Genomic DNA, 12819 nt, shown 5'->3' with positions numbered 1-12819 from the left:
CATCCGTGCCTGCCCGGCTGCCCCTGCCCGTGACGGGCCGGTGCGGCGCGGCGCGACGCCGATAAAAAGAGATGAGAGAGAAACTGAGCAAGCAATCAATTCTCCGGAACAGCCTCCCCCGCAACGACTTCCGCTTCCGCTTCCTTGGATAACCACACCACCTGCCCCGACCGCCCTCAGCCATGGAGAAGGCGATCGATCGGCAGCGGGTCCTCCTGGCGCACCTCCTCCCCTCCGCCTCCGCCTCCGCCTCCTCCGCGCAGCCTCAGCTTGCGGTGAGCCTCCCCTCCCGATCTGCTGCATGGCTCGTCTCTCTCTTTCTCACGGATTGGATTCGGCTGTGGCTGATCAATTATTCCCTGTTGCGTTCGCGTCTGCGTCACGGTCCAGGCGTCGGCGTGCGCGGCCGGGGACAGCGCCGCCTACCAGAGGACCTCCTCCTTCGGGGACGATGTCGTCGTCGTCGCGTAAGCCTCCCCCTCCCTTGTACTGAAACCCCCCTCCTCTGCATCCTCTTGATCTCCTTCTTCAGTACTGTATACAATAATATATAAGACGGTTACTGGACATTTGGTGTGCTAGTTACGTGTTCTTGTGCCGCGCGTGCTGAAACCGCTGCTCGCCCCTTCTCATCCTGCTCGATAGCTTCAGCTTCAGTCAGGCTCAGGCTTGGCTCGGCGAGGGGGAAACTCAATTCCATGATTTAGTTTGCTTATTATTATTACCTTGTACAGTGAGAACGCGTCACCAAGTCAACTTAGTTTACGAACATGATAGCGTTAAGGAAACCACTGATGCACAGGCAACCTAATTCAATCCAATTCAATTCAACAAAACAACCTTCAAAGTAAACCTACCTTACCTATGCAGAATCCAGCTTTTGTGAGGGAATCACAAGGCTCTGCTGTTTTAGTCCTTGCACTATTAGTCTATCTATCTGTCTATCATTACCAATGAGATAATACGGATACTGTACCATTTCCTTTGTTACCGTTACTGACTTACTTACCATGTCACTGCAGTGCGTACCGGACGCCCATATGCAAGGCCAAGCGAGGAGGCTTCAAGGACACCTACCCAGAGGACCTCCTCACTGTTGTTCTCAAGGTTCCCTTCCCTCTTGTTGTCTTATTTCTCTGCTCCCTTTTCACATCAAGTGGTTCACCATGCTTAACAAACATGCATAAGAGTTTCTAGAAAAGCTTCACACGCTCATTTGTTCCGTTTCCGATCCATACAGGCTGTTCTGGACAACACTAGAATCAATCCAGCTGACATTGGTGACATTGTGGTTGGTACGGTGCTTGGTCCTGGTTCCCAGCGTGCAATCGAGTGCAGGACGGCTGCGTTGTTTGCTGGATTCCCTGGTAATACCTGTGTTTGCGATCTTGCATCATAATACCCTAATCTGATGAGGATTGTTGTCTGTTGCACAAAATGTTCACTGTCCCTTCTTTGTTGTTGTAGAAACCGTTCCTGTTAGAACTGTCAACCGACAATGTTCATCTGGGCTTCAGGCAGTAGCCGACGTCGCGGCTGCTATAAAGGCTGGTTACTATGACATAGGTACTATCTGAATATACATGCTAGTTTTGCTGTTGTGCTTTAGTTTGGCTGCTGAATCGCTGCTTTCCCTCCAAACAGGGATTGGTGCTGGTTTGGAATCCATGTCCATAAATTCCATGGGTTGGGAAGGGCAAGTTAACCCAAGAGTAAGGATTATGAACCACACTGTAAATTGAAATTGATTCTTTTTTTAAAAAAAAACTTCCAAGTTCCATAACACATTTTCCTCTGCAGATAACTGAACTCCAGAAAGCACAGGATTGTCTTCTGCCCATGGGAATTACTTCTGAAAATGTCGCCCATCGATATGGTGTAACCAGGCAAGAGCAAGACCAGGCTGCTGTGAGTTCCTCATTAAGCATGGACTGTATTAATTAATTAATTTTGGTTAATATAACAACTAAAGCTTTGTTTTGTCAGGCTGAGTCTCATAGGAGAGCTGCTGCAGCCACGGCCTCTGGAAAATTCAAGGATGAGATCGTCCCCGTGCCAACAAAGGTAAGACGGAGTGAAACTCTGTTCTCTTGCAACCCCCATCCCCCAACTTCTTTCAAGTAGAAACCAGCAACAGCTTAATGTTAGCGTTGTTTTTAACTATGTCAACATACTAATGTTCTTTTTTGTCTGACCAAAATTTCAGTCTAGTTATCTAGGAACGACAGTTTTTTATTATTTTGAGCATCTGCTGACACTACGTGTTCTGCAGATTGTTGATCCTAAAACTGGAGAGGAGAAGAAAGTTGTGATATCAGTTGATGATGGGGTTAGGCCAGGGACCACAGCATCTGGATTGGCAAAACTTAAACCAGTTTTTAAAAAGGATGGGACTACAACTGCAGGTAATGTAGAAGTCAACCTTTTCTGGTGACCTCCCTTTGCAGCTACATTGTCTTTTTAATTCTCTGCCAAAACATTATCTGATAAATCAAACAAACTGTGTAGGCAATTCTAGTCAAGTGAGTGATGGTGCTGGAGCTGTTCTTCTCATGAAAAGATCTGTGGCTCTGAAGAAAGGACTTCCTATTCTTGGTGTTTTCAGGTGCTTAATCTACCGACCCTTATATGCATGCAGAATTTTGATTAGTTCACTTTGCGTTTGTCATCGTTGCTCAGACATATTTCGCTCAATTCATTGTTACGTTCAACTGTTGCTTGACATCATCTATTAGGAGCTTTGCCGCTGTTGGAGTGGATCCAGCTGTTATGGGTGTTGGTCCTGCTGTGGCCATTCCTGCTGCAGTGAAATCTGCTGGCCTTGAGATTGGAGACATTGATCTGTTTGAACTGAATGAGGTCTGTATTAATTGCCTTGATCTACACTCTGTTCTCAAACCTATTTATCTGTAATATCCAATTACTGAATCATCTATCTGTCTGTAGGCCTTTGCCTCTCAATTTGTTTATTGCTGCAACAAGTTGGGCCTGGACCGTTCCAAAGTAAATGTAAACGGAGGCGCGATTGCCCTTGGACACCCACTGGGTGCAACAGGTAACGGAACATCAACTTTAATGTGAGATTATCAGGGAACTGCTCTACCATTGTAATTTGATCTCGGCCGAACCGATAACAGACAAGGGTTACAGCCCAAACACATCCACTCCTAATCCTATTACAAGGCCCAAGGCCCATGTCATGACACATTGCTGTTGGTACCTATTACTGGGTTTTTTTAGCAAAAGCCGTCTAAACTGGTGTTTCGTTGTATCGTTCAGGTGCCCGGTGTGTGGCTACTCTTCTAAATGAAATGAAGCGCCGGGGCAGAGACTGCAGATTTGGCGTTGTCACCATGTGTATCGGTTAGTTTTATTACTTGCCGTGCTTGTTATCACATACTTACATGTGTACAAGACTACAAGCAAAGAGTGTCAACGCATAGATGTAATTTGATCTCTTCTGTAATTGATCATGTTGTGCCGTGCCAACTGCAGGATCTGGAATGGGGGCAGCAGCTGTGTTCGAGCGGGGAGATGCTGTGGATGGACTCTCCAACGTGAGGGACACCCAGACACAAAATTTTCTGTCAAGGGATGCAAAGTAGAGGTGCAGAAAAATCATCCATCCGAGAGCAACATAAGCCTGCTACATTAGTACTAATACGACATCCGTATATTTTTTTCTTCACAAACACTACTCTGTATACGACAAATAAAAGGGCGTCATGCAGTATCCTCTTGTAGCCACCTAAGATGCGAAATCAGAAAAGAAAAGGGCCGGGTGTTGTAGACAGCTCAATGTTCTGAGCTTGTTCTGTTATTGCCTTTTGTCTCAGACTGAACAAACAGCAAAAATCTTGCTCGTTGCCTTGTGTGTATTTGAACCAGAAGGATGAAGAGCGCCTTTGTGCACTGGGCTGATTAAAATTCCCAATCTGCTGTTGAGACGCTTGCTTGCTATACCACTGTTGTCTGGCAATAGTAGTTGGCCGCATTTTGTCCAGTGTGCTGGATGGATGAACTGGTATCCGATTCAGCAGTGTAGCTTATAGTTGTAGGTGCTGTTTGTTAAGATAGGCCATGCCTGAAATGGCTCCATCATTTCGAAAACAGTGAAATTGTAACAATTTTGATTTTTTTTTTTGGAATGAACCAACTTAACGATTTCTTTTTCGTCTAGCTAGGGCCCTAGTAGCCCAACCTATCTATGACTCACCTCACATGTTAGTGAGTGGCAATTACTTGCACCGCGATTGCAAAGACACCAAGTGCTCCTCTTCTACTACATCGATCGACTTACTCATAGAGCTATTAGGCAATTAACTTCTGTAATGTTTAGGTCTTGTTTAGATACATCTAAAAACCCAAAACTTTACAAGATTTCCCATCACATCGAATCTTGCGGCACATGCATGGAACATTAAATATAGATAAAAAGATAACTAATTGTACAGTTTACTTGTAAATCACGAGACGAATCTTTTAAGCCTAGCTGCTCTATGATTGGATAATATTTATCAAATAAAAACAAAAGTGCTACAGTGTCAAAATCCAAAAAAAAATTGGATCTAAACAAGGCCTTAAGCCAGTGATTACATTATATTTTACATACTACTCAAATGCAAATGCTAAAAGGGGCTTCCAACATGGTACTCTTCCCATATTGATTAGGGGGCGTTCAACCAGCATGGAAGCGACCATTCATTGCCAATAAGGAAAAGCCACTAGAGAGATAGATGAGTTAGCTGTTAGCACCAATGCTAACGGATGTACGTTCATTTGCTTTCAAATGTTCCTTTTTAACATGTCTTACTTTTGTTGGAGGTTTATATTGATGACATTGATTTAAATACTCCTCGCAACTACAGCAATGTGTTGACCCCTCGCAAAAGGGACATTTTTGTAAAAATGATGAATTAATTCTTGTTGTAAAAAACAATGTGAGATCCATGTATAATAAATAAAATTTAAAACCCACAAAGCCTTTTTTTCCCACCTTCTTTTCCTCTACCAGACCAGCATTGTTGTCATGAACATTCTATTGACCTAAAGATTCATTACGGCGTACTTTTTCTGCAAGCCAGTAGTGTTTTTCTCTCACAATAAATCAGCCAACAGTAATTTTAACTATGACTTTTCATACTTACGAACAGAGCCAAGTCGGAGATCCAACACTCCGTATATGAGCATGTCGAGCTCGTTGACCATGTTGATCGTATCTCTGCCTCAGTCTCATCGAGCTGGAGTTTTGCCACACAAGCTTTTGTCGACCGCATCCTTGTCTAAGTCCAAACCTCGTCAAGCCAAAGCGAGAAGTTCAATGTGTGTGCTTGTTGATCATATCTCTGCTCGGACGTCATCATCCTAGAGCTAGAGGTCTATCACAATTGCTCACATCCGCTCAAATCAACCTTTTTTATTGACAAGAGCCAACTAAAAAAATCTGCACCAAATATTTTCTCCTACCTATGGTTCACTAGTGGGTCACCTTCTCTAGTGGCATGCACGGAGCCAACAGTGGGGCTAGGGCTGTTGGACCGGTGGAGTTTCTAGTGTTTTTCTTCTACTACTTTAAACACAAATGTATAAGTTGACCAGAGACCTTTATTTTTTATGATTATTTTGTGAATTTTATCCTTAATTGATGTTTTCAATGTAAAACTACTTGAAGCTATTATATTTTTCCTATTTTGAGGGGCTATGTAGAGCTAAGTCGATATATCATTTTTATTCAGTCTTCTCTAATTTGTTTCTAGCTTTAACCCTGTTTAGTGGTAGGTTCTGACTCATTTGTACCTTATTTGAGACCCTTGGCCCCTAAGGGCAACAACCACATTATGAGCTAGACTAGAGAAGCGTAAAGTAGGAAATACGCTTCCATTGCTACAATGTGAAGTTTCCGGGCAAGGCGCTTTCAGTTGCATTCTCGATTATCGTGGATCCCCAAATCCTTGTGCTTCAGATCGGTGACGGAGCCGCTTGCTTCGCAGCAGGATCGACCGGAAGGCGGGCAGCCAGGCGGCAGGTGGCGGCGGCGAGAGCACGGGTGGCACCGCCTGCACGGACGCCGTGGATCTCGGCGGTTCTTCGCGGGCTTGCGCGAAGCGCGTGCGCGACGAGCTCCGCCGTCCGACTACCAGCGCCTGAGGCAGACAGCACGGAGCGGCGGCGATGAGCGGCGGCGGCGGGAGCCCCAACAACACGGAGTGGCGCTTCAACCAGACCCTCCGGAACGTGCAAGGGTAAGCCAGTCTTTCCTCCCTCGCACGAGGCTTTCCCCCCTTCGGTCTGATTGCTGCGAAATGAGACAGGCTCGTGGATGCGGCTACGGCTTTGCTTATCAGACTGCCAGTACACTAGTAGAGTGCAGTTCCTAGGTTGCAATTCCCGAAGAGATGCTCTTGATATGTTTCCTTTATCTACACACCACGGGTTCTGAATTGTAATCCGAAAATAACCAAATTGCACTTTTTATAACTTGTAACCTTGCTAGTTCTGTTGTTTCCACCTAGATATATACCTACCTGCTTGTAACCTTACGAATGATCACCGGTTGCTTTTCCAAACTGTCAGAATGCTCAAAGGACGCAGCTTTCCTGGGAAGGTTTTGCTAACCCGGCGATCTGAGCCTCTTTCCCCTCCTGATTATTCTCCAAGATTTGAGAGTGAGCACGACGAAGATGAGCGCAAGGAGGGTTCTCAGGAGGTAATGTGCTGTTAGTTTGATTGCTTTTGGTATGCAAAGATGTATTGAAACTGATGGAGTTGTAACTGTCAAACTGTGCAGGGAGAAGGTCAAGCGTCTGGAAACTCATTTGACAGTACAAGTTCAAAGAAATCAAATCTTCTGTCAACAGGTAGTTCAAATTCATTGCCAGATGCCCAGGGGCTAGTTTCTGGGGCTAGAGCTACCGATTCTGCAAGAATTGCTAAATTCACAACGGAACTATCTAGGCCAGCTGTTATATTAGGTATGTGGATTATTCATTTATTCTTTGTAGTGTATCATTTGGAGTTCACCATCAATTTTGCCTGAAGTAGTTTGATCTCATCTCAGAAGTAAACATTACATTAACATTCTTATATTAAGCATGGCTTGGCATCTCTAAACTCTAATTTTTCTATTTGGGTGCTTTTGGTCTGGAAGTCAAACGTCACAAGTAGTTTATGTACAATGATAATCGGACAAGTGCCTATGAAAACTATGTTTCTCACTTCTATTTATGAATTGAGCTTGTTTTTTTTATCCTAAAAGGTTATTTCAGATACAAGGAAAACTAGCAATTTTAGTGTATGAAGTGCAATTGTAAACATCGATTTCTATCTCAGTTCAGAGTCGATAAATCGTCAATATTTATTATATTTTGATCTTTCAAGGTTACCTGGAATTTAGTTGACATCTACTGTCTATCCTCCATTCTGTAGACAAATTGCGTGAATTATCTTGGAGCGGTGTGCCCCCATATATGCGACCTAATGTATGGAGGCTTCTTTTGGTGAGTAGGCGAGAAGGCGTAAAGATCATATAGCTTCTTTTGAATATGTTGTTTCAGTATTTGAATTTAATATAGCTGGCTACAGGGATATGCACCGCCTAATAAAGATAGACGAGAAGGTGTTCTAACAAGGAAAAGACTAGAGTACGTGGAATGTGTTTCTCAATACTATGATATTCCAGATAGTGAACGCTCAGATGAAGAAATTACTATGCTTCGCCAGGTAACCTTTTGATTTGTAACTTGCTGACTCATTCCTCCACCCCCATTTGTCTTCAAATGAATAATCTGACACCTTTTTGACTTGTACATCTTGTTCTGCAGATTGCAGTTGATTGCCCAAGAACTGTACCTGATGTTACCTTTTTTCAGAATCCTCAGATTCAGAAATCTCTTGAGCGCATTTTGTATACATGGTAAGATGTGAACTTGTCTGGCTAGTTTTCTTCTTGTTGGATCACCAACATAAAAATGTTCCTTTTCCCATTTTGATGCATATCTCTCTGCAGTTGTTGACCCGCCACATGCAATTATGCTTGTTGTCAGTTTGGAATTACTGTGTTTGCAAAAGTCACCTTTACCCATTGCACCAAACATGCTCTTTTATTAATTCGTTTATAAGTTACTTTGCCATAGATCGAGTCTTCTTTGTCTTAAGGTATTATTGTATGGATTGAAAGCAGCTTTCTTTCCTTTTTCCCCCTCGAACACGCAGGAGAGCTGCATATCAGTAAATTAAGGAAGAAGAAAGGGTAAAGAACCCTGGTCACACCTGCCCACCCACACACACAACGCTTTCCTTGCTCTTACACTGTCATGATTATTTGTTTCCTTTGATATAGATTCTTTATTTCACCCACATGTCTTTTAGCGCCAGCATGACTTCTCCATCTTTTTCATACTTTCATATCTTTGATCTCTACTAGTATATCTCCTTTTTTGCACTTTTTCCTTCACTGAGATGTATTATTATTTGTTCTAAATTTATTTTCTTGATTTGGTAGTAACCTGGTCCTTTTAATATAAGTCTCATCAGACCTGTTTTGTTGGTGCAAGCATGACTTTTGCTAATCTTTTTGGCCTTTGGCTATGTTACTCATATGTCATTAGGGTTGTGTTTAGTGGATTTTCTTCAATGTTCTTGGATATGGTGATTTCAGGGCTATCCGTCACCCAGCAAGCGGCTACGTCCAAGGAATAAATGACCTTGTTACACCCTTCTTGGTTGTGTTCTTATCAGAGCACCTAGAGGGCAACATGGACACTTGGTCTGTGGACAATCTTTCAGCACAAGATATTTCTAACATAGAAGCAGACTGTTATTGGTGCCTCTCGAAGTTTCTTGATGGAATGCAGGATCATTACACCTTTGCGCAACCAGGAATTCAGCGCCTTGTTTTTAGATTGAAGGAACTAGTTCGTCGTATAGATGGTAATGTTCCACTGATCCCGTATATTTCCACTTCTGGTTTCATTTCACTCTGAGAACACAAATGTAATGGCTGTTCCATCTCAAATTATTGTGGTGGGATACCAGAAACTTAAGGATTTATAGGGCTCTTCTTTGGTGATAAATAGTGGATATTTTTTAGATACATCAGTTTGAAAGTGCCTAGTCATTGATTGCTTACGCATGGGATTAGCTCATAAAACTAGAGTTCATTTTTCCATATATTGGGAAAAAAACACTTATCTTTTACCTCATATTTTTGGTTGTATGCAGAGCCTGTATCCAAGCACATTGAAGAACAAGGATTAGAGTTTCTTCAATTTGCCTTCCGTTGGTTCAACTGCCTTATGATACGAGAGGTTTGTATGGTAACACTTGATATAATATTTCTCATACACCTCAGAAAATTGCCAATCTGTCTCATATCATTGCAGGTACCTTTTCATCTTGTAACACGTCTGTGGGATACATACCTTGCTGAAGGAGACTATCTACCAGATTTTCTTGTGTACATATCGGCTAGTTTTTTGTTGACTGTAAGTTGCCTTTGAAAGATATTAATGTTATTTTTCTTTGTTATTAGACCAACAGCAATACGCCCCTCATGCTTGCAAGAATTTCGATTTCTGGTACTGATAGCTTGACCCCCCCCCCCCCCCCCCCCCTCTCTCTCTCTCTCTCTCTCCCCCTGCAGTGGTCGGACAAGCTGCAGAAGCTGGATTTTCAAGAGATGGTGATGTTCCTTCAGCACCTTCCCACAAGGACCTGGGCGCACCATGAGCTCGAGATGGTCCTCTCCAGGGCGTACATGTGGCACACAATGTTCAAAAGCTCTCCCAGCCACCTTGCCAGCTAGGACTCACCCAGTGCATCATGCCTGTAAGCAGCAGTCTGTTCTGTTTTTTGTGAAGCCGTGTGCATACTATCGGTTGCGCCGCACCGATTTGTATATTTTTTTTCCTACCGAGGAATCATGATCTATAATGAACACCAAAGGACAAATACTAGTGCTCAATTTGATACCCGGACTGCCAGTTGTATTGTTTGTCCGCCGCTTGGTGGCGCAAGGCATACACTCAAGAGTCAAGATCCCCTTCCCATTGTAGCCTATACACAATGCCTTTTTCCAACTATATGAGATGCTTGTTCCCTGTTTTGTGAAAAATACAGAGAAACACTGACCCTTAGCTGTGGCCTGGGCAATGGGCCGTTGCCCCTTTGTTTTCATTTCCTTTGACGCATTGTGATAGTGATGCTATTAAGTGGTGGTAGCGCTAGCACATACAGGGGCGGAAGCACATCTGTTTCCGAGCTGTTATTGGTTGAGCTAGCAAAGCTAGTCAGGGCTGTTTGTTTGCTTTTTTTTTCCTGGAATAATCTCAACTGAAGGCATGCCGGTTCGTATGTTTGTTAAGTTAAGTAGGATGGAATAATCTGAACAAAGGCATGTAATGCAGTTGCTATGATCTTGAGGCTTCTTGTTTATTAATTGGAAAGACGTTGGTGAGATGCTTCTTGTTTATTAATTGCAGCTCTGTTTTGTGCTGGTGTTGGTGCTGGTACCAGATTCGGGCTAAAAATTTTTCATCCATCCCATCGAATCTTTGGACACATGCATAGAACATTAAATGTAGATAAAAAATAAACTAATTACACAGTTTGGTTGAAAATCGCGAGACGAATCTTTTAAGCCTAGTTACTCCATGATTAGCCTTAAGTACTACAGTAACCCACATGTGCTAATGACGGATTAATTATACTTAATAGATTTGTTTTGCAGTTTCCTGACGAGCTATGTAATTTGTTTTTTTATTAGTCTCTAAAAACCCCTCCCGACATTCTTCCGACATATCCGATGTGACACTCAAAAAATTTTCATCCACAATCTACACAGGGCCGGGCCTGTTTAGATTGGGAACGAAAATTTTTTGCGTGTCACATCGGATGTGTCGGAAGGATGTCGGGAGGGATTTTTAGAAACTAATAAAAAAACAAATTACATAGCTCGTCAGGAAACTGCAAGACAAATTTATTAAGTATAATTAATCGATGATTAGCATATGTGGGTTACTGTAGCACTTAAGGCTAATCATAGAGTAACTAGGCTTAAAAGATTCGTCTCGCGATTCTCAACTAAACTATGTAATTAGTTTATTTTTTTATCTATATTTAATGTTTCATGTATATGTCCAAAGATTCGATGGGATGGATGAAAAATTTTTGGGTGGGAAACTAAACAGGGCCCCCTGAATATTTTCTCTCATCGGTACTGTATCTAGCTTATGGCTAGACTAGCCTGTGAGGTGCCTCTGCTTTGCTAAACGAGGCTTAAAGCCTGTCGACCATTATCATGTAGTAGTAATTTATATGCTAGATAGACGTGCTACTTAAAGATTGACAGTGAAGCTGGCTGGTGAAGAGAAGGCTCAGCTACAGCAGTGGTCAGGGTAAGGCCTCAGCTGCTGGTCAAAAGGAGTAGAGTGGGCACTGTCTAGTGGGGGACAGAAACCATGAGTAGTGCCTACAGCAAATTGCATACTACTCTACTATATTATTATTATGTAAATAATTATAAACAAATTGGTAGTAGGAGTACTCTGTCCTAGTGTGCTACAGTATTATGAGTAGTACTACACGCACGAAGGAAGGTACTCCCTCCGTCCATGAAAGAATCAATTTCTAGAGTTGTCCTAAGTCAAACTTTTTAAACTTTGACTAAATTTCTAGAAAAAAATGCTAAAATTTATAGTATCAAATTAGTATTATTAGATTCATCATAAAATATATTTTCATATAATGTGTATTTTATATTATAGATGTTGTTACTCAAGTTAGTCAAACTTTAAAAAGTTTGACTGGCACGGATCCTAGGAATTGATTCTTTCAGAGACGGAGGAGGAGTAGTGAGCTAGGGAAGAAGATGATTATATTAGGAGGCAAGACATTGAGATGATGGTAGCCCTCCACTGATGCGGATCTTGGGCGCCATCATCGCGGATGATAGTGTATGCATGCATTTGTCATCGGGGGCTGGCAGAGTTAAGTATTGGTTGGTGGGCCTGCTCCCTCCCAGCGAGACACCTTCGTCTGCTACTGCTGTGCTACGGCCCGCAGCCGCACGCACGGCCGTCGACTTGTCCACTGTCCGCTCAAGTCATCAGCCACCACCTTCTCTCAACTTCTGCTACAGTTGGAACAAGAACTTCTAGCGCCGCGTATTGGCAAGATCACCTACACAAGTCAAGTTTTCTAGAAGGAAGCTAATTACCTGACCAAGCAATGTACTACAGTAGGAGTACATTTCAAATGATGATAATGCTCCATCCCTTCCTTTTTCTTTTTCCGAAACAAAAGCGAAAACCTTAGATTTCAATAAACCTTTAAATATTGGGAATTATTTTTATTTATTGCCGTCACTGTGGTCTCCTATTGCCCTCGTTGACAGTGAGAGGAGCGAAACCCTCTTCATCTAGTCCATTCATAGTAGTTAGGGTTTAGATTTAAATGAATTATGCACCATGGGGTATTTGATAGTGTCATCTTTATCGATTCCTCAACGGATTGTGTTACTTGTAGAGAATTCCGGTGCAAAATGCATACGTAAGACTCTAACCTGACATTCTTCATGTTGTTGTTGTTTTTTTTTTTTTTTGCGAGGTTGATGTGTGCTACTGGCTCATTGGATTCGATCCCATAATATCCAAAAGTTATTCAAACTTCCGGTTTAAAACCTGTAAAATTAAGTCTATGTGTGGGCTCTCGAGCTAGCCCTCTTACATCCTTGTACCTCATGTCGTATAAAAACCAATTAAGGTTGTTTTCCAAGGGCATTTGTACAGACTTCAAGCCTCGCAACACGTGAATGCATAGGCT

General features: G+C 42.6%; 2 protein-coding genes across 3 annotated transcripts; both read left to right on the top strand.

Moving 5' to 3' along the window:
• Nucleotides 85-3947, top strand: LOC110434686 (3-ketoacyl-CoA thiolase 2, peroxisomal-like). The gene is made up of 14 exons (XM_021459318.1): nt 85-275; nt 391-467; nt 1023-1107; nt 1241-1367; nt 1468-1566; nt 1645-1712; nt 1801-1908; nt 1987-2064; nt 2273-2405; nt 2509-2605; nt 2736-2859; nt 2947-3055; nt 3280-3363; nt 3496-3947. Exons 1-14 carry the CDS (start codon nt 183-185, stop codon nt 3603-3605), a joined length of 1392 nt encoding a protein of 463 aa, XP_021314993.1. The 5' UTR covers nt 85-182; the 3' UTR covers nt 3606-3947.
• On the top strand, nt 5868-10133 carry LOC8055311 (GTPase-activating protein gyp1). 2 transcript variants are annotated; one of them, XM_002454738.2, is made up of 10 exons: nt 5872-6242; nt 6574-6706; nt 6788-6971; nt 7426-7496; nt 7582-7719; nt 7821-7912; nt 8657-8928; nt 9220-9305; nt 9381-9482; nt 9641-10133. In XM_002454738.2, the coding sequence occupies exons 1-10, from the start codon at nt 6172-6174 to the stop codon at nt 9800-9802; spliced, it is 1311 nt and encodes a 436-aa protein (XP_002454783.2). In that variant the 5' UTR covers nt 5872-6171; the 3' UTR covers nt 9803-10133. The 2 variants fall into 2 exon arrangements, with proteins under 2 accessions (XP_021316024.1, XP_002454783.2); XM_021460349.1 differs by having other exon boundaries at nt 5868-6242; nt 9220-9482.

The sequence above is a fragment of the Sorghum bicolor genome, chromosome 4 (assembly GCF_000003195.3).
Source record: "Sorghum bicolor cultivar BTx623 chromosome 4, Sorghum_bicolor_NCBIv3, whole genome shotgun sequence".
NCBI lineage: Eukaryota > Viridiplantae > Streptophyta > Magnoliopsida > Poales > Poaceae > Sorghum > Sorghum bicolor.
Note: the sequence above shows the minus strand (reverse complement) of the source record. Positions and strands in the feature narration are given on the sequence as shown.

Bases quoted from the DNA above. Each gene is read 5' to 3' on its own strand.
- LOC8055311 (XM_021460349.1), top strand. From the start codon at position 6,172: ATGAGCGGCGGCGGCGGGAGCCCCAACAACACGGAGTGGCGCTTCAAC. The intron at 7,497-7,581 runs GTGAGTAGGCGA...AGCTGGCTACAG, and splicing joins ATGTATGGAGGCTTCTTTTG to GGATATGCACCGCCTAATAA. The intron at 9,483-9,640 runs GTAAGTTGCCTT...CTCCCCCTGCAG, and splicing joins CGGCTAGTTTTTTGTTGACT to TGGTCGGACAAGCTGCAGAA.
- LOC110434686 (XM_021459318.1), top strand. From the start codon at position 183: ATGGAGAAGGCGATCGATCGGCAGCGGGTCCTCCTGGCGCACCTCCTC. The intron at 1,368-1,467 runs GTAATACCTGTG...TTGTTGTTGTAG, and splicing joins GTTGTTTGCTGGATTCCCTG to AAACCGTTCCTGTTAGAACT. The intron at 3,056-3,279 runs GTAACGGAACAT...TGTATCGTTCAG, and splicing joins ACACCCACTGGGTGCAACAG to GTGCCCGGTGTGTGGCTACT.